The sequence below is a fragment of the Eptesicus fuscus genome, chromosome 15 (assembly GCF_027574615.1).
Source record: "Eptesicus fuscus isolate TK198812 chromosome 15, DD_ASM_mEF_20220401, whole genome shotgun sequence".
In the NCBI taxonomy this organism is placed as follows: domain Eukaryota; kingdom Metazoa; phylum Chordata; class Mammalia; order Chiroptera; family Vespertilionidae; genus Eptesicus; species Eptesicus fuscus.
In genome coordinates, this window is record NC_072487.1 from 51799609 (window position 1) to 51820611 (window position 21003).

Sequence of the window (21003 nt, forward strand, 5' to 3'; positions counted from 1 at the left end):
TAACTCTTACCGTATTCTCAGGGAAGTCTCTGACCAAAGAAACATTGACCTGGATCATCTGCCAGGCTTCATTTTGGCCTCAAAAGGCTTTGCTTAAAATTCCAAATAACACAGAATTTCCTCTCCAACTCTATCACAAACATCTACAATTTTTTCAAAACCTAGGTAGGTGGTTTTTTGTTTGGCTTCTAGGAAATGACCCTTAGCAAAATAAGATTTGGATGAACTTATATTCAGAGATCCTCATCATAGTGTTTTTTATAACACACAAAAAAAACAACAAACCTGGACATATTCAAAATATCCTATAACATGAAAATGAAACATTATACAACTATGGAATTTTTAATAGCAATCATGAAATAAATATATTTAAATGTTTGAAGTGGACAAAGTCTATTACAGACTAGTATATAAAATATTCCTATAATTCCAATTTGAAAAACATACATTCACATATAGTGGCTGAGAATGTCGGCCAAGTTAAGCCTCAGTTTCTTGCACTAGGAGGTTGTCTTTTGCAGTTACTAAGAATAAATGAGTCAATCCAAATAAAACACTTGGAACAATACTTGATTTGTAAGCTTATGATAATTGTTAGCTGTTACATACTCACCACTACATAATAGGATTACAAGTGATTTTTGTTTGCTTCTTCATACAGTGAACATGTTTTACTATTATCAGAAAATAAGTGTTATTTTAATGCTTACTTCCAGCAAAACTAAGGAAATTAACACCAAGTAAATCATAATACTAACTTTTAGTAAACTTTATTATAAAAAAACAAAAAAATACTATTTTATAATTATTTTTCTCACCCACAAGAACATGAGTGGCAACCAGTGACTTGTTTATAAAAATATTTTAAGACTCACATAAGACAGTATCTTATCTTCTGAAGATTAGTGGAGAGAGGTTCACCTGAAAAATTTTTCCCCAGGGAATCCAGTCTCTTGGCTCACCTATAAAAAATCCACATAGATCAACTTTCTGCCAACCTGGAGAAGATTTGTTTTCTTTGATCTGCTGTCATATGTTCACAAGCTTCTAAAATGTTTGCCAAAATTAAGGTCTGCTGAATGGTTTTTGCCTTCACCCATATTCTTCCATTCATTCCAAACACTATTTCCAGTGGGTACAGTTTTCCCACTTCCTGTAGGATTTCACAGTCTGGAGCTAGCAGCCTGGTGAGGAAAAGGGAAGAAAATGAAATTTTAATGAAGTGGTAGAGTGTGACCTAACTTTCCTGTAGGACTCCTTTTCTAGGCAGTTCTCCATAGTTATTAAAGCCCCACTAACATCATTTCCAGCACAAGGCACATGACAGCATTTACTGCCCCTTTCCTTCTAGGAAGATTTACACTGAGTATATCCGGTCACAGGTGGGCTAGTCTCAACAAAGAAATCAAACTCCCTGTATCACCCACTTTACCAGAAACGTATAAAGTTCTCCCACTACATTGTCAGAGCACCTTAATTCTAGACTTTAAAACCATAGCTTTTAAAAATTATTTACAGTGCTAAAAGAACACCTTAAACTTACTTTCCTGACCATGTAAGTTAATCCCTGGTATTAAATTCACTACTTGGAGAGAAGTGTTAACTCTTTCAAACCACAAGGGTGCTGCTTGATTAATAACATGCTTCTCTAACGACCTGAACTAATTCTCCAAACCTGCAGAATAAGTAGCAGAGTCATGCAAGAGAGCTCTGAACTTCGGGATCTACAAGTAAAACCCTTTAACGGCACAGCTTTGGGTAGGTAAAGGTGTAAACACCTAACAGAAAGAATCTGCCTCTGGGAACTTTTTTTTAAATTGATTTTTAGGGAGAGAAACATCAATGTGAGAGAAGCATTGATTGGTTGCCTCCCGCACGCACCCTGAGTGGGGACTGAATCCACAACCTGAGTATGTACCCTGACCAGGAATTGAACCAGCCACCTTTTGACATACGAGATGATGCTCCAACCAACTGAGCTCCCAAGGTTGAGAACTATTAAATCTACCAGAACAGACAGCAGAAGTCTTCTGTGAATATGTCTGCATAAGCTCAAGGATCATATTAGCTTACCTGCACTGCTCCCATCATTAGATAAATTTGGTGATTTTGTACAAATTGCATCGGTATTAAAGTGACGTGGGGGGAAAGGCCGGTTTTTATGTGTTTAATTTTTAAAAACCCAAACCCAAGGATATGTTTTTACTGATTTTTAGAAAGGGAGTGAGAGAAACACCATTCAGTTGCCTCCCTTAAGCACCCCGACAGGGAATCGAACCTATAGCCTAGGTATGTGTCTGACCAGGAATCAGACCCACAACCTTTTGGTGTAGGGGATGACACCCTACCAACTGAGCCACGTGGCCAGGGCGGAGAGGCCAGTTTTTACATTTGGGCTGAGTATATCAGCTTTAAGAAATGGTAAACCTGGGAGGGCAGCCCAGACTCCATATCGACATAGAAACTAGACCACCAAGAACATCTGAATACAATGTATTTACATTGAGAGGATGGGACTAAATGCTTACAAGTATGCTTAAATGGATAATGATTTTTTAACACTGAGGAAATTCAGATGTTGTTACGAAGAATCCAAATCCCAAAGATCAGTTGGCTTTCCAAGATATAATTATAAAAGACCAGGAAGCCAGAAAGCATTAGGACTTACTTTCTAATTAAGCCCAAAGTCACTTTAAAAAGTAGACCATCCTGTCCAATCACACCCATTCCGTTGGCTCGTCCACAGCTGTCAATACAAACCATCTCTGGTTCCATATCTTTATTAGCAACCACAAATTGTCCATAAATGAGATCTCCGACCTACAATGATAATTTAAAAACAGTAACCATTTTATAGTTATCCTTTCCCATAGACAGCAAGGCCAACCACCTACAGTTCTGTAGCTAAGGGACTGACTACATGCCAGGATTCGCAGTCACTTTGGAGTTGTGTCTTCAACAGCATTAACACATGTACCCTCCCCCTTAATCCACCAGCAAATCCCGAGACTGGAGCCATCTCAAAGCCAAAATACAAATACCCTCTAGAGCTACACTGTCCAATGTGGTAGCCTTTACCCAACAAGTAGTAATTTTAACTCACTTTTGAATTAATTAAAATTCAGTACTTAAAACTCAGTTCCTTAGTTGCATTAGCCATATTTCAAGTGTTCAACAGGCATGTGTGGCTAGGGGCTACCATACTAATCTTTGTGGAAGTATGGCATTAGCATCATCACAGAAAGTGCTATTAGGTAGCTCTGCTCTAGGGAATTACAGAAGATAGATGGATAGAAGAAACTCCTGGCATGCATGTTATTCAAAGCAAAATGGAACAATGGCAATTCATTGACACTTCTCCATGCAAGATTTAAAAACTTCAGAGTTGAACTTCAAAATGATGAAACTAAAGACACTGAGCGTGAACTTGTTTACCTGTTAAGTTGGTGACTATCTATACTAATAAAAGGATAATATGCTAATTAGAGTAGATGTCTTCTGGACGTCCTACCGGACAAAGCTGCAGCAGCTGCGAAGGGCCTAGGCCCGTGGTCGCCAAACTGCAGCTCACGAGCCACATGCGGCTCTTTGTCCCCTTGAGTGTGGCTCTTCCACAAAATACCACGTGCGGGCGTGCACGTACAGTGCAATTGAAACTTCGTGGCCTATGCGCAGAAGTCGGTTTTCGGCTCTCAAAAGAAATTTCAAACCTTGTACTGTTGATATTTGGCTCTGTTGACTAATGAGTTTGCTGACCACTGGCCTAGAGTGATCACTCAGATGCTCGGAGGCCAACCTATAAAACTGGGAAAATAGTCATACTTTGGAGACAATTCAGGTAGCCTTCAGAATATTTGGATGTTTTCCTTTTTTTGAAACCAAAGTTTCCTATCATTACCTGCACATTTGGTCTGTTTCTTTTAGTTGCACCTTCAAATGCCAAGTAAGACAAAGATGCTGGCTCGCTCCCTCCAACATCAACTTTAAATATATCTCCAGATTTAGCTGTCACTATGCCAATCACATGGTCTCCTTTCACTGGGACATACTACAAAAGAAATCAGAGTGAGAGAAAAACCATAAATGACAATCTTGGAAGATATCTTTAGCAAGTCCTTACTGGTTACTAAAGTTTGTCATTGGAGATATTTAGGAAATATTTTGAAATCTAATTTACAAATTAATACAAATCTTACAATAAACTTGGTCATATACCACCTTCAGTAAAAGAAAAACAATCACATCATACAACTCTCAGGTTTACAGCTTCTAATAGTCTGTTCATTTGAGCTGGTATCCCATACCTCTTCTGTATCAGGAAGGCCATTTCAATGTTAGACAATTTTCCCTCTATGAAAAGTTCTTACTTATTCTAAGAGAAACTTAACTCCCTGTGACATCCACTCACTGAGCCTGGTTCTGCCCTTTGGGACCCCTAAAGATAAGCCTGGTTATCCCTGATCTTTGGGCTTTTGAAGACAATTACCATGTCTCACAGTCCTTATCCCTTACTAGAGGCCTGGTGCACAAAATTCGTGCACTGGGGGGGGGGGGTCCCCTTAGCCTGGCTTGTGCCCTCTTGCAGTCCAGGAGGCCTCGGGGGATGTCTGACTGACGGGTTAGGCCCGTTCTGGGAAGCAGGCCTAGGCCATCAGTCGGACATCCTTAGCACTGCCCCGGAGGCTGGAAAGGATTCTGCCACCACCACTGTGCTCACCAGCCATGAGTCCAGCTAAGGGCTTCTGGCTGAGCGGCACTCCCCCCCTGTAGGAGCACACTGACCACCAGGGGGCAGCTCCTGTATTGAGCATCTGCCCCCTGGTGGTCAGTGCACATGATAGGGACAGGTAATTCCACCATTTGATCAATTTGCATATTAGTCTTTTAATATACAGGATATGCCAAGATTTCCACACTCCTTTCTCTCCGGGTCGTCCTTCTCGGGCCACGTTCCAGTTTGCCACAATCCCTCTAACGTAGACTAAGTGGGCACAGACATAGTGGCTCTGGGCTAGCTTTAACAGGAGGGCTCCAGGGCCCTCCTCCCTGCCTCTTCCAAGAAGTCTTCCCAGAGCGGGGCTACCTCTCTCACGGCCGTACCACCCCTCCGGAGTCCCAACTCACCCGTTTCTGCTGCGAGTCCACCCAGTAAACGCCGCCACCGCCGCCGCCGCTGGGCTCCTTGTGCCGGAGGCGGCCGCACTTGGTGACCAGGAGGCGGTCGCCACAACGCCGCAAGCCCGGGCCGCACACTACGCGCACCCGGGAGCGCACGCCGGCATTTAGGCGCAGCGGCCGCTCCCCTGCACCTCCCAGGCCTTCAGCATCCTCCTGCTCGGGCAGTAGCAGCTCCTCACCCGGCAGCACCACCTGATCTAGCACCGCGCGCGCCGCCCGCGCCCTGCCACCCGCGAGGGACACGGCTGCGACCGCCGCCGCTTGAGCCATACCGGGCGGCACCAAACACCGTTTCCGGTTTCCACTTCCGGCACGGCGTCCAATGGGCAGCCCGCCCAAGGCTTTCCGTTTTCGGCAGTAGCTGTCCGACCCGAGCCTAAGTCGATGAAGCGCGGTTCCTGCGGGCAGGCGGGTCCCCGCAGTCCAGTCGGCCCGCGGCCCGCCGGTCGGTAGGAGCACTCGACTTGAGTGGGTCGCAGAGCCTCTCCTTCCGGTGTCTCGGGTCGCCCGTTGGGATACTAGACGCCTGCACAAAAGGTTCCGTGAGAACAATGGGAACTTGGCAGAAGGGTTTCGGGGGCTGGCCCTTCTTTCTGACATTACCCTCAGAAGTGAAAATATTTTCTTTTTCCGAAATAAAACCTTTTTGGTTGTTGCTGGAGAAGCTATCTATTCACACTAGTCTCTATCCACACAGAGAAGAATAAAAAGAAAATAAAACGTATTTGGCTTATACCCACTTGCCTCCCTTGCTAGGCTGTCCAGGAGTTCTCATTATTTGTAACCTAGGGTCTGGCACAAAATAGGTAATACGTGATAAAAGGATGTTAACCTTTTAGTGTGTATTTCTCCCTAGACTTGTTTTCTACAAATATACACATATCATGTGCACTTTCTACATGCTTGGGAAAATCGGTAACTGCTGTTAAACCCTTGATGCTACTTTCTCTGGGGCACGCTTTATTTTCCCATCTTTTTTTTTTTTTTTTTTTATCCTCACCTGAGGATATGGGAGGGGGAGGGGGAGAGAGGGAGAGAGAGAGAGAAAGAGAGAGAGAGAGAGAGAGAGAGAGAGAGAGAGAGAGAGATGAAAGAGAACCATCCATTAGTTGCCTCCCCTACGCGCCCCCACCAGGGATCAAACCTGCAACCCAGGTATGTGCCCTAACCCAAATGGAACCCGAAACCTTTTGGTATACAGGACGACACTGCAACCAACTGAGCCACCCAGCCAGGGCTCTGCTCATCTTTTTGAGGCATCTGCTTCCAATGTGAATTTTTGAAGATTTTTAGGATGTTTACATTAAGACAAACCATTTCTAACATGCCCTCCAAATCTGGCAACATACTTGTGAGCCAACTGAATAAGATGCCAACTGAAATGTAACTTTTGTTGTTTATCAGTCAGATTGTAAAAATTGAACCTGATCCGTTACATGAAAAACCAAGTGTTACAGTTGCTGTAACAACCTGAATCAGAGTGTCAGCCCTGAAATTACAGATGATGAAAAGGTTACCTCTATGTGGAAGGAAGGCAGGGGTCAGGATAGGTGTCCCAAAACAGGTACTCTTTGAGTGAACCTTTAACATGTTTTTAGTTCATTGGTTTATAAAAATGACAAATTAACTATATGCTGATTTATATACATAAATTAATAGCAAAAGAGTCCACGGAAGGAATGTTAACAGAAAGAATTTAAACAAAAGTAAAGAATTTAAACACAAATGCTCAAAATTATCACGGCACAAATGAGCAACTACTCGCAACAAATGTTTTTAATCACAAAGAATTCTTTTTTAAAAAAATATATTTTATTGATTTTTTACAGAAAGGAAGGGAGAGGGATAGAGAGAGAAACATTGATGAGAGAGAAACATCGATCAGCTGCCTCCTGCACACCCCCTACTGGGGATGTGCCCGCAACCAAGGTACATGTCCTTGACCAGAATCGAACCTGGGACCCTTGAGTCCGCAGGCCGACACTCTATCCACTGAGGCAAACCGGTTAGGGCTAATCACAAAGAATTCTGGCTAGAAAGAACTAAAGAGAGCTTTAAAGGTTATAAGAAGATCAGATATAAGGACCAGCCATTACCTCTGTACTGAGCTAGAACACCCAAGGAAGAGCCCCTGCCCCTTGGAAGAACTGATTGAGACCTTGTTAGAGAGGACATGGCCATGGCTCATTAAATGGCAAGAAGTGACTGGAAATCTGTACCAGTAGAACTTACTAGAAATCCACCCTCCAGAACTTGCTAGCACTTCAAGGGTGCTGAGGAAAGCTATTCCTGGGAGGTGTCTCATGGAAGTTACAAAACTACCTGATAGGGTCCTAGGGAAAATGGATGGCTGAAGCGGCCCTGATGCAGGAGTATACCAGAGAGCACACTGGAGCCAAGAAGCACAACCCATTCCTCCTGCAAGGCCTCTGCAGGGCCTTCTACCTGTAAAGCTTATTTTCATGAAAATGATTTTAAAGTCCCAGATCCTGCAGGGAAGGGTGAGTTTAGAGCTGAGTAGCAATACATTGATAACTAGCCCAAGGTCTCTTTGAGGTTGTAAGATCAACAAACTCATTAGTAACAGCAATAAAGTAGAGTCTTCCCAGGCTCAAATGGCTTCACAGATGAATTCTACCAAATATTTAAAGAATTAATGCCCACTCCTCCTAAACTCTTCCAACTCATTCTATGAGGCCAGTATTACCCTATATCAAACCAAAGATATCACAGGAAAAGAAAACTACAGGTCAACATCCCTTATGAATATAGACACAAAAATCCTCAATAAAGTACTAACAAACTGAATCCAGCAGCATATAAAAAGGATTACACACCATGACCAAATAGAATTTATCCCAGGATCGCAAGGTCTTTGTAACACCTGAAATCAATTAATGTAATATACCATATCAATAGAATAAAGGACAAAAACCACATTAACATCTCAATAAATGCAGAAAAGGCATTTGAAAAGTCCAACCCCCTGTCAGGATAAAAACACTCAAACTAGATTAGAAAGGAACCCCATCAACCTATAAAGGGCATCTATAAAAAATCCACAGCTAACATCATACTTAATGGCAAAAGACTGAAAGGTTTACCCCTAAATTAGGAACAAGACAAGTAAGTCTACTCCCTCCACCTCTGTTCAACATTGTACTGGAGATTCTATCCCAGGCTTGTCAGCAAGAAAAAGAAGTAAAAGGTATCCACATTGCAAAGGAAGTAAAACTATCTAGTAGTGGAATTACTAGTAAAATGCTATTAATGCCCACCCCACAGAGCTGGTGTGAGGATTAAATGAGGTTACACATGTAAAGCTCCCAGATTGGTGTCTTGGGCCAAAGTGGATTCCCTCCTTCTCTGCCTCTCCCTACCCCCAAATAATAGGTCTCCTGAGGTTAGGACACCTCTTCTTTTCTTTTCCCTCCTCTTTTCCTTGTCCAGTACCTGATGGGCCTCAGAAAAAATTTCTTGAATTAAGCAATTCATTTGACACATTTCCTGTGCAACTATTGTCTGTCAGACACTCCTCTGGGGGTATAGTAGTGAACACGTTAGAAAAATGCCTAGACTTTCAAACACTCTGGAGAGGAGAAAACAAGGAACAACTAAACAAAAACAAAAGAACAAGTTGACTGTAAAAAGTGTTAAGTATCATGAAGAAAATAAAATAGGATATTTGGTAGCGAGGGACTGGCAAGGAATGTGTAAGTGAATGGGTAGGTGAACAGATGGTGCACAACTCTGTTGCTAAAATGTGGCTGAGCCTGTCTCGGTCTTTCTGAGCTGCTATCCAGGGCTGGCGGAGAGGTCTCCTCTCCTCTTTCTCCGCAGGTCAGCTCAGCAACGCGGACAGGGAGTAGTCGTGGTTGTCCACGGTGACAGTGCAGGGTGTACCCGAAGGACCCAGTGCTCTCTCACCAGGTGAGTGTGCACTTCCCCTGTGCCAGTTTCAGGGCATCTTCAAACCTGAGAAAAGGGGAAAGCCCATGCCACTGTGAAGTGCAGGGCACACACACCTCCAGCTCATGCCATTGCTTGAGTTACCTTCCAGTCCTATCACTGTACCCGCCTGCCTCTGTGTTTGTATGTTTGGGACTACATGTTAGCTGAGCCCCTCTAGCTTTGTGCCAGAGCTGGTACTAGGTACTTGGCATACATTCTCTCAAATGCACATGATTCCCCCTCTACGTTGCACCTTATTATAACCCTTGAGGTTCAGAGCTGTAGCCTAACATGGGGCATGGTAGTACAACTAGAATGTAGAATGTGGTGAAGTCCATTTTCAAGCTTGCATGCTTTCTGCTACATTATGCTATTTGCATTTTCCAGCATGAATTTAATCTATCCACTAATTATTCCTAATGGGCTCAAACCAGTTTTGTATGTTTTCTTTTCTTTCTTGCTGCTGGCCCCAAGCCTGAGTCAGTTTGCCTCCCATTTTGGAACTGCTTCCATCTACTCTTTCCCACCAAGACTGGTTGTAAAATGGGCCTCAATCCCCCAACCAACAGCGTCCCTTCTCCTTGATTCATCCAAAGTCAGGTCCTTTGGGTGTCAGAGGTCATGTTAATTCATCCCAGACAAATGGGTTTGTCACCAAGCTTACAATGTGCTACCATTCCTACAGGGAAATTCCTGATGCTCTGGGCCATAGAAGAGAAACATCTGTTTTCTGCATTTATTCCCGAGGTTGAGGGTCATCGGTCTTCATAACCCCACCCTTCCCTCCTGACCCCACCTGAGTGGAGACCTTACAAACTGTTCCCCAGGGGCCTCTGTTGCCAGCCTGCAGATAACTTTGGGACAGGTACATCATCCCATTTGCCCTGCCGAGAGTCTCTTGCTTAGTCACCAGGCCTTTGTTCATCAGTGTCTCAGGCATTGCCTCCCTAGTGACCGTAGAATGTACTGTCATGTGATGGTTTCCTGAGCTATTCTTCTACTTTTAGGTATTTAGTGATTTTCAGCATTTTGCTTCAGCAAGGGTAATGATTATTAGTATAGTCTTGCGAATCCAATACACTTGTATTCAGGTCCCAGCTCTGCCACTCTCTAGCTGTGTGACTTTGGGGAAGTTACTTCACCTGTTTGAGCTTCAGTTCCTTTGCCAATAAAATGAGGGTGAAATAAAAATACTACTTCCTAGGGAAATAAAGGGATAATTATCTGAATTTCACTTTTGTCATAATAAAAGATTTGAGATTGGGGACCTTATGTACTAAGAGCCTCTTGGTTCTGATTTTTAAAAAAATATATTTTATTGATTTGATAGAGGAAGGGAGAGGGATAGAGTGTTAGAAACATCGATGAGAGAGAGAAACATCAATCAGCTGCCTCTTGCACACTCCTCACTGGGTATGTGCCCACAACCAAGGTACATGCCCTTGACCGGAATCGAACCTGGGACCCTTGAGTCCGCAGGTCGACGCTCTATCCACTGAGCCAAACCAGTTAGGGCGGTTCTGATATTTTTGATGACATAGGTGTTTAGGGGAGAAAGAGGTGCTTGTGTTTAGAGTGAGTAAAGAAGATTTTTTGGTTGAAATGGTGCTAAGCCAGGTTCGCATTCCACTGGACTTGATCAAGATATCCATTTGGAAAGTTTATTTTGCCCTGCTTTTTGCCCATTTACTCTTAGATTTTTTTCATTAATGCCTATTTCTTTAGGCCTGTGTTTTATTGGCTGTATTGTGATGAACAGAGATTCTGCTTCTGACCGTGTGCTTCCTTGCAGGTCTATGTGAACTGGAGAAAGTCTGACCTCCCTGCTTGAGAAAAGGCAATGGAGTTTGCACTTGCTATTTCCCAAGCTAATGGTATAATATATGACCATTTCAAAAAGCTCAAGGAGCATAGCTTCAATCCAGAAGACGCCTGGGATATAGCTATCATTTCAGCTTTTTATGCCATGTCCAATCACCTTGCTCATTTTGTCAGTCTGGTTCCTAACAAAGAATTCTATGTGATGGACAGAAGCAATGATGTCCAAGACATCAGGAGTAAATCTGCTGCTCCTAAATATAAAAGCCCGAGTAAAAAAGGCATATTGCATTAGAAGACATCAGTTGGGAAGTAGTTTTTTAAAAAATATCCAGTCATTGGGTAGGGAAGAAAGTAAATAAATTTGCTTCCTTCTTGCTTGATGAGATAGATCCTAAGTGTTGGGTGTATCCACGACATGGGATATCTGGGCCTATGGGAAACCTTCACTAACTGTTGACTTACTTGTGATCTAAAAGAGCATCATGGTCAAAGGAGTTCAGAGGATGTTTTAGGCATTTCTCATGAACTAATATCTGTGAGTTTCAGAAACTTAGGTTGAAATTTTTTTTTGCTTTCAAAAATAGTGTTTCATAGCCCAGCCAGCATGGCTCAGTGGTTGAGCGTCAACCAATGAACCAGGAGATCACGGTTCGATTCCTGGTCAGGGCACATGCCTGAGTTGCAGGCTTGATCCCCAGTGTGGGGTGTGCAGGAGGTAGCCGATCAATGATTCTCTCTCATCTTTGACTTTTCTATCTCTCTCTCCCTCACCCTTCCTCTCTCAAATCAATAAAAATATATTTTAAAAAATAGTGTTACATAGAAGTTTATCTATACAGACTGTGATTTGAAATCAATTCTTTGTTAAAATGTTGTATTTAAAGGCTCACAAAGGCAGTGGGTAAATAGAAACAGACACAGTTAAAGTTTTTCTGTCTTTAGTGCTTTCTCAATTAGTTAACCTCCAATGTTTTTTTTTTTGTGTGTGTGTTTTTTTTTTACTGGTGGGTTGTAAAATCATGATCACTTATTTTAATCTTCATGTAACTTATTCTTATTCTAGGTTTTAGTAAAAATTATTCAGAATAAGTAAGCACTCACATTCTAACTAGAAGCATACAGTAAACTCTGGCATTACTGAACAACTTGTTTTGTGTGTTACAACCACTGCTGCCTTAAGTTTGTGGCTACCTTAACTTTTCAAGACTCATTCTCAATATCCAATTGCTGGAGATACACATAAACCTGCAAAATGTTTTTGTTCCCATCTGGCTCCTCTAGATTCTCTAAGTGGTCAGTGAACAGTTCTTACTCAGAGTGTTAATTTTTAATTTCCTAAGCTGTGAAATTTGATTGTATTGAGCCAGTGAAAACACTCACAGAGCTTTGGTTTTTCTGTTGAAACTGCAACTTAAATACCTTGGAATACGTAACCTTTAAAATTGAGTTTTATTTTACTTATTTAAAAAGTTAACATTGGTGAATATATCATGGTCAAAGTTCTGTAGACCATAACATTTTAGCCATTGGCCATAATTTGTGGGCCAAACAGAGGCCCTCTATTAAGTATTTGTTGCAGCCAGAAGTTGTGGGTCTTAAGGGACATTATTATTATTTTTTGGGGGGACATTATTATTTTTTAATATATTTTATTGATTTTTTAGGGAGAGGGAGAGAGATAGTTAGAAACATCGATGAGAGAGAAACATCAATCAGCTGCCTCCTGCACACCCCCCACTGGGGATGTGCCCGCAACCAAAGTACATGCCCTTGACTGGAATCAAACCCGGGACCCCTCAGTCCGCAGGCCGACGCTCTATTCTCTGAGCCAAACCAGTTTCGGCTTAAGGGACATTATTAATAACTAGGGGCCCAGTGCACGAATTCGTGCACCTTGAAAGGAACTGTGGGCTGCAAGGCTGTGGTAGGCACAGGGGCGGGTGTCGGCCCATCCTTTGCACCCCCACCTGGCCCCTCCTTCAGCGGCCCCCAGTCCTGTCTGCTGGCAGCCCCACTCCCGTCTCCACAGCTCACATGCGCTGACAGCGCTGGCCACACTCTCACCTGCTGACGGTGCACAGCGATTGGAGCCGGCGCCAGCAGTGGGTGCGAGTAGCAGCTGCTGACCAGACTGCCCCTCAGGAGCAGGGGGAGGTGGAGAAGCCCTCAGGGGTGATCGGGGCCAGCAGCCACCGCTTGCACTGCTGATGGCGCCGAGCGATCAGGACCTGCACCAGGCGCCAGCAGCAGGTGCAAGCAGGGCCAGCGCCGGCAGCAAGTGTGAGTGCCGGCTGGGACTGTGGCACATAGGAGCAAAGAATTTTCAGTAACCACCAGAGGCTCGCCCCGATGACAGTGACCGGCGCCCCACCTTCGTCTGGCGCCTTTGCTCACCTGCTCCACCATTCTGCCTGGCAGACACCCCACATGTTCCTCACTCTGCCACCTGCTGCTGGCGCCCGTCATGTTCTGTGCGCCCCCTGATGGTAAGCGCACGTCATAGCGACCAGTTGTTCAGTTGTTCCAACATTCGGTCTATTTGCGTATTAGGGTTTTATATATATTGATAAGACAGACCTCTACCCCTGCTGCCCTGCGGGGACAAGATGGAGAATAGCTCCAGAGGAATGGCTGCCTTGATCTTCTCTGAACTCAGGACGCTTGCTTCTAGTCCTTTTTTCAATCAACTCGTAGACAGGTGAGCTAAATAACTACTGAGTTTATGGTGGGAGCACCTGCCGAACGTTCGGCCCTCTCTGAATTTCATTCCTGTCCTCCAGAGATCCTTCAGATCTATTCTCACAGGACAGATCTTTCAACAAAGATCCTTCAGGTTTCCCTTCAGTCACCAAATGTGAGCTTTCTACAACACATCTCTTGATCAAGGCCTAGAAGAGTTGTCAGTTCCTGTGTGTACCCTTCCTTGTACCTCAGGCTTTCCTTTCTTTTTTTTTTTTAAAAATATATTTTATTGATCTTTACAGGGAGGAAGGGAGAGGGATAGAGAGCTTGAAACGTCGATGAGAGAGAAACATCGACCAGCTGCCTCCTGCACACCCCCCACTGGGGATGTGCCCGCAACCAAGGTATATGCCCTTGACCGGAATCGAACCCGGGACCTTCCAGTCCGCAGGCCGACGCTCTATCCACTGAGCCAAACCGGTTTCGGCAGGCTTTCCTTTCTTGAAGACTCTACTTCCCTTCCCCAGAAACACCCAGCTCCTGTTAACCCCTTTCTGCAGAGTTCTATGTATTTCTCTCCAACAGCAGTGGTGCAGGGTAGTGCAGTCTGTCATACCCTCCAGGCCCTCCCCGGCATAAGTAAACAGGATGCACCCTCCGTTGTCTTGCTGGTAAGGTAGCTTCCCTCTAACTCCTGGCTGGATACACATGCGCCTTCCTGCAGAGGGAGATGTGGCCTGTGCAGCAGCTGGGAATTGGGCAGATATTCAGGACACCGATATGCCTCGTTTTCTTGTACAGGCCAGGGCTTTTTAGTGCAGAAGTTACCGGAGTCCTTACTTTCCCAGGCTGAGCAGGCAGTGTGCCACCTTCACACGCGATGGTGGTTTCTTCCCCTCGCCGGTCTCGGTGTGAAGCGGGGATAACAGTGCATAATCGTGCGCAGCCGCTCTGACTGGTCAGGACCACAGTCACTGACAACTACAGACCGGCCGTCGCCCGCGGTGGCCAGAAGCCAACGGACCCATCCAGCCCAAAGCACCTAGTCGCCGCCTACCTACCGCGGTCGGCCGGTGTTGTGTTCCCCCTATCGCGGTCCCCGGCGGACGACGGCCGAGGGGCGGCGCGGGTTTCCCAGCCGGCGGGGTTAGGCCTGCGCGCGCCGGAAGTGGCGGCGGGAGCGGGAGCGCTGAGCTGTAGGCCGGTGGGGCAGCGGCCCGGAGCCGGGGGCGGGGGCGTTGGTCATGTTTCCCTGCGGGCCCGGTAGCCCCGGAGGGGACCGTATGGCCGGAGCCGGGACTGAGGAGCCAGCCCCCCTCGGGGAGCAGGCGGTAGCCGTCGGGCCGCTCCCTGCCCCACTCTTGCCGCCGCCGCCGCCCGGGGCTGACGCAGCCCCTCCCCTGTCGCCCTCCAGGAGCCCTCGCTACGCCGGCAGCCCCTCGCCGCCCCCGGCCGCCGCGCGCGCCGGCGAGCCCTGGCCGGCGGGAGCCCCGAAGTCCTCCGCGGCTCCCGCCCAAGGAAAGCCGTCCCAGCCCTCCCCGCCGCGCCGGCGAGCTGGGCCGGACGGCGGGGTCGGCGCCAGCCTGGGCGGCCCGGGTGCCCGGCTGTTCGGGTGGCTGAGGGAGCGCAGCCTGGGCCGCGGAGTGTTCGTGGACCCGGCGCGGGACAATTTCCGCACCATGACGAACCTCTACGGTTCCATCCATCCCGCGGACTCGGTGTACCTCAGCACTCGCACCCACGGGGCCGTCTTCAACCTCGAGTACTCGCCCGACGGGTAAGCGCGGCCCCTCGGAGGGCGGGGACCGCCTCCGCCCGGCTCGGCTGCCCGTGGACGGAGGCCCAGGGTTGGCTCGCTCGCTCAGCCCGGGCCGGTGCGAGCCCGTTGGGGGCCGCGGGCCTTCACGGTGGCGGTCGGAGGCCCCATCCGGCGCTGGGAGGTAGGCCGCCGGGGCCTCCTCTGCTCACCTGCAGGAAGTCCCGGCTCCGGGTAGGAGAAATGCCTGGAGCCACCCGGCAGGTCTGGCAGCCGGCCCAGAGCGAGGGAGATGTTCGCACAGTAGGTGTTCAGTAAATACACCGAATAAATGCCCGTTCTCTCCCTGTCACCCTGGGCCTGCGTTTTTCTCCTTTAAGCTTGTGTCAAGGGTAGGAAGCTTGCAGATGCCCTGTGCCCTGTGCCTGACCGGCCCAGCGTGCGTTCCTTTGCCCCCGTAAGAGGCTAAGACACTGCCCAGCGGTGCCTTTCGAGGTAGGACGTGGGTGAAGTTCCCAGGCTGGACTGCCTGCTTCTGTTCAGGGGGCCCAGCCTTTTCCTGGCTGATGAAATAGTTCATGCTTGGCCTGGATCTAGGGTGGGCCAATTTTCAAAGTATATCTTTTTAAAACTTTTGTGAGTACATGAACAAGTTTAACAACAATGAAAAAATTTACACACCGTTCTACCATGAGATGACAGTTAATATGACATCCAATCAAGGCCTCTTGATTCCTAGTCATTTGTTTAGTTTTGTGTTTTTGTTTTTTTTTCTCATTTGCTTAGTTTTAATACATTCCCTCATTCAGCAAGTAATTGTTGACCAGATGCAGAGGTTGCAGTGATATGCAAAACCAGCTAATGGCGCCACTTTCATTGAGCTTGGGACCAACTGGTTTGCCAAAATATTAACCATACTAAATGATTCATAATGTATATTTACACATCGAGGGTGGCATGAGGGATTGACACTTAACAGAGATCAGAGAAATGAATTAGTCCAGATAGGGCTGGGAAGCGGATAGAAGAATTTCAGATGGAGCATCTGGTATGTCAAAGGACTTGGTGGAGTGGCAGCATATCGTGTCAGAGAAGCTAACAGGGAATTGGTTTACAAAACAAAAACATTTTTCTAAAGAAAAACCTAAAATATTATAAGGAAGGAGCAAAACAACAGAATCTGGAGTCACAGTGAGCAGGTAAACCCTGCTCCACTTCACTGATGCAAATGCTCCTTCCCAGAAACACTTGGTGCTGGGGTCTCCTTATAGCAGGTGGGCGTGTAGCAATGTTGTGTACCTGAACACAGGGAGAATTGGTGAGAGGAGAAACTATTTTGCCGAAGTTTATTCATGGAACCCCCCTCTCTCCTCTCCTTCCCTATTCTTTTTTTTTTTCTTTTTTACTTTCTTTATTGATTAAGGTATCACATATTTGTCCTCATCCTCCCATTCCCATCCCACACCCCTCCCCACACATGCCCCCACCCCCCTGTTGTCCTTAACCGCTGGTTAGGCTCATATGTTTGCACACAAGTCCTTTGGTTGATCTCTCTCCTTTACCCCCACCCTCCCCTACCCTCCCTCTGAGGCCCGACAGTCTGATCCATGCCTCCTTGTTTCTGGGTCTGTTCTTGTTCATTCGTCTATGTTGTTCATTATTTCCCCTAGATGAGTGAGATCATGTGCTATTAGAAATACACTTATAAGAACCGAAAATGAGAAAAGCAATAATGGTTATGGTGACAGGCAAATGAATCAGTCTGTAGTGAGTTTCTTTCTGGGCCAACAGTTCCTTTGAGACCCAATTTCAATGTCCAACAGTTCTTATGTGTACATGTCAGCAATGACATTACAGTTCTGGATGGTGGACAAATGGTGGTAATGCAGGTCCGACTCTCTGGTTTGGTCCTGGGCAACCTGCAGTGATGCACAGCTGCTAACTGCTAGTATGGGAAGGCCACATCAGCGTCTTACATCTCTGGACTGCTTCTCTTCTGTCTTCATGGCTGGAGTAGTCCTGTCGATTCCTCTCTGTTGCTGGAATCCACATGGTTCCTTCCCTATTCTTAAGGCTTCTTCCAAAATACCACGAGTCTATTCCTCATAAACATTTAGTTCTACTTTTTTCCATATCCCAGCTCCTCTCCTGCCTACCTCCTACCTATTCTGTCAAGCCTTCATAAGTAGCCATTTCTACTCATTGGAAGTGGGCTAACAGGTAGGGAGTGAGAGGGGCAGAATGAGTTACGAAGAGGAAATTCCATTGCCAGTGATATTACAATGAGGAATATATTGCTGATAGTTCCTGTTTGAATCTGGACTATATTTTCCCATAGATACATTTATATAAAAGGTGGTCAGGTTCTCTGATACAGAAAACAAAATAATTCAGTAATCTTTAATTATCCAGTTGATATATACTTATTGTAAAAAACCTAGGCAATAAGTGAACAAAAAGAAGCTAAACAAAACTTGTGATCCCAGAGATTAATTGGATATCCAAGGAAATGTTTTCTTTGTATATATTTAAAAAAAATTTTTTTTTATTGATTTCAGAGAGGAAGGGAGAGAGGGATAGAAGCATCAACGATGAGAGAGCATCACTGATCGGCTGCCTCTTGCACGCCCCCCCCCCCACTTGGGGGGGGATCAAGCCCACAACCTGAGCACATGCCCCAGGCCGGAATCAAATCCAGGACCCCCCAGTCCGCAGGCCAATGCTCCATTCACTGAGCCAGACCGGCCAGGGCTGTATATGTTTATTTTAATATAAACATGGAATCATGCTCTTTTGTAGCCTGCTTTTATTTTCATACAATATACTGTGAATTACCTATGTTAATAAATCTATTTCTAAAACATTACTTAAACTTTTTCACTAGTTTAAATAAAACCTCTTTAAACAAATATTTTAGATTTATGTCCTTATAAATTCCTGAAATGAATGAAAGGTTATGAAGATTTTGGATACCTATTAATAAATTGTTCTCTGTGAATACTGTACCAATTCTCAATTCTGTCAGACACATATGAAAGTGCCTGCCTCCCCACACCCTAGCCCACATTGCATATTGCTATTCTTTTTCATCTGTGTCAAGGTGATAAGTGAAAATAGTTGTGTTTTAATTTTTGTGTCTTAACTACATCTACTAATATATCCCTGATTTTTATAGGACTTAAGTAATTTTTAGAAAAAAGATGACATAGCTGTGTAAATGAGATAATTTCTCATATCCTTCAGTTGTGTATGAGTTGAATCAGCTTACTGGGTACCATACTACTGTCACTTACAAAGACTTCTCAGTACAGAGAAGGAAAGGTGACACTGAAGGTACAAATTACAATTATAAATTTAATAGGGACTGGATTAGAAAAAATATTACACTAAAAATAAGTAAAAGATGCATGGATTAGAAGATAATTTTTACATAAGTCCAAAAATTTTAAACAATAGCCATATTGTCAAAATAAGTGTGTTACCTCCTAAGATGATATTTTGAAAAAGGAAATTGATAATGTTAATAGATTAGATAGGTAATATTATGTGGGACTTTCTCAATTCCTCTGTGAGAATACAGTAGGCACTGCTGAAGAGAGAATCAGTGTATTGGAAAATAGAAGTGAAGAAATTACCCAGAATGTAGATGAGAGACACGGAGATTGAAAATACTGAGAAGATTTAGTAACTTGATGAATAGAGAGAAAAGGCATACCATATATTTGAAGAAAATGAAGTAGATAACGAGGCAAAAACCTATTTGAAAGAGATAATAGTTGAGAACTTTCCAGAATTGAAAAAAGCACTAAGCTATGATTTAAGAAGCCCTTTACTCACAAGTAGAAATCCTCCCTAGGTATATAATGAAACGTCATGACACTAAATATAAAATCTTAAAAGCTAGAGAAAAAGACCTTCAAAAAAGTAGCTATGAAGCAATTAGTCAAGAATAATAGTGTAGCCCGGCCCGCATGACTCAATGGTTGAGCATTGATCTCTGAACCAGGAGGTCACCGTTCAATTCTTGGTCCCGGTACATACCTGGATTGTGGACTATATCCCCAGTAGGGGGCATATAGGAGGCAGCCAATCAATGATTCTCTCTCATCATTGATGTGTCTATCTCTCCCTTTTTTGAAATCAATAAAAATATATTTTTACAAAAGTAAGAATAATAGTGTAAATCAGAGGACAATGGTGATTGTTTTTAGTATGCTGGAAAAAACCCCTGCCAATTCACATGCCTATATCCAGCAAAGATGGGTTCTTTGTTCTTGTCAAGAACAAAGATGAAATAAATACCTATTTACACAAGCAAAGATGAGTGAGTTTGCCACTACTACTTCAATAATGGAATTCTAAGTTCAGAGAGAAGAAAATGTTTCAAATGAAAGGTCTGAGATGGTAGAAGGAATGAAGAACAAAGAAAATGGGAAATATGTATATAAACTAATTTTGTCTTTTGAGATTAACAAAGATGGAACGAAAATAGAAGACAGCAATAGCATATAAATTATGAAAGGATGTTTTAAATTCCTTATGTTTTTTTTGAGAGAGAATTATGATATATTAACTTTAGGCTTTAATCCATTTAATATGCACATTAATATTTGTAAGGTAACCACCAAAAAGAGAAGAAAGAATATATTATTTCTAGACTAGTAGAAGAAAAATATGGAATAAAAAATTTCCAAAAGAAGATAAGAAAGGGAAAGAAAAGATAGAAAAGGTATAATAACAAGCACAAGGAATGAATAAAAATAAATATATATTGCTAATTATAATAAATATAGAAGTACTAAATGTTCATAAAAATAGAGAAAGATTATTCAAACACATTTGAAGCAAAAGAAAGCTGGTGATCTATATTAATGTCATATAAAATAGGCTTTAAGGGGAAAAATTCTAGAAATGTAAGGTCACTTCATATTAAAACTCAATTCACCAGGAAGATAAAGTAGTTCTGTACTTGAATTATTCTTTTAATATATATATATATTATATTATTGATTTTTTTACAGAGAGGAAGGGAGAGGGATAGAGAGTTAGAAACATTGATGAGAGGGAAACATCGATCAGCTGCCTCCTGCACACCCCCCACTGGGGATATGCCCGCAACCAAGGTACATGCCTTTGACCGGAATCGAACCTGGGACCCTTGAGTCCGCAGGCCGGCGTTCTATCCACTGAGCCACACCGGTCAGGGCTTGAATTATTCTTTTAGATCTAAAATATATACATTAAAAATGGTTAACTTCGAGGAGAAAACAAACTAACCAGGGGAAGATTTTCACACACATCACAGTGTACTTCAGTTAATCAGACAAATACAAACATAAGAAGGATATAGAAGATATAGACAACACTAGTTAAAACATTGATCTAAAGTGAATGATCAGATAGAGGGCGAAAAACCAGGACTCTAATAAAGCCTGTAGTCCTGGTTTTTCGCCCTATGTCTGATCTTCCAGAAAGGGCATATGTAGAATGATGCATTCAGACCAGTACTCATTGGTTTAGCTGCACCAGTTAAAATGTTGATATATGTCCATAGGAGTTGAATAGTTTCTGCTCCAAGCCCATTGAGTGCCCTCCTAATGTTTCAGCTCTTT

The 21003-nt window shown here is 44.2% G+C and overlaps 2 protein-coding genes across 5 annotated transcripts in view; one reads left to right on the forward strand and one right to left on the reverse strand.

Annotated features, from left to right (window-relative positions):
• Window positions 1-757: 757 nt before the first annotated feature.
• Window positions 758-5685, reverse strand: EXOSC3 (exosome component 3). 3 transcript variants are annotated; one of them, XM_008141886.3, is made up of 4 exons: window positions 5128-5663; window positions 3902-4051; window positions 2672-2823; window positions 758-1187 (listed from the first exon to the last, which is right to left on the reverse strand). In XM_008141886.3, the coding sequence occupies exons 1-4, from the start codon at window positions 5449-5451 to the stop codon at window positions 986-988; spliced, it is 828 nt and encodes a 275-aa protein (XP_008140108.3). In that variant the 5' UTR covers window positions 5452-5663; the 3' UTR covers window positions 758-985. The 3 variants fall into 3 exon arrangements, with proteins under 3 accessions (XP_008140108.3, XP_054582724.1, XP_028001828.2); XM_054726749.1 differs by lacking the exon at window positions 3902-4051 and having other exon boundaries at window positions 5128-5664; XM_028146027.2 differs by lacking the exon at window positions 2672-2823 and having other exon boundaries at window positions 1074-1187; window positions 5128-5685.
• Window positions 5686-14790: 9105 nt separating this feature from the next.
• Window positions 14791-21003, forward strand: part of DCAF10 (DDB1 and CUL4 associated factor 10) — a 48182-nt gene continuing 41969 nt past the window's right edge. For both annotated transcript variants that reach the window (XM_054726742.1, XM_054726744.1), the window contains exon 1: window positions 14791-15412. In XM_054726742.1, coding sequence (XP_054582717.1) covers window positions 14880-15412 — 533 coding nt within the window. In that variant the 5' untranslated portion in view covers window positions 14791-14879. The remainder of the gene's footprint in view (window positions 15413-21003) is intronic.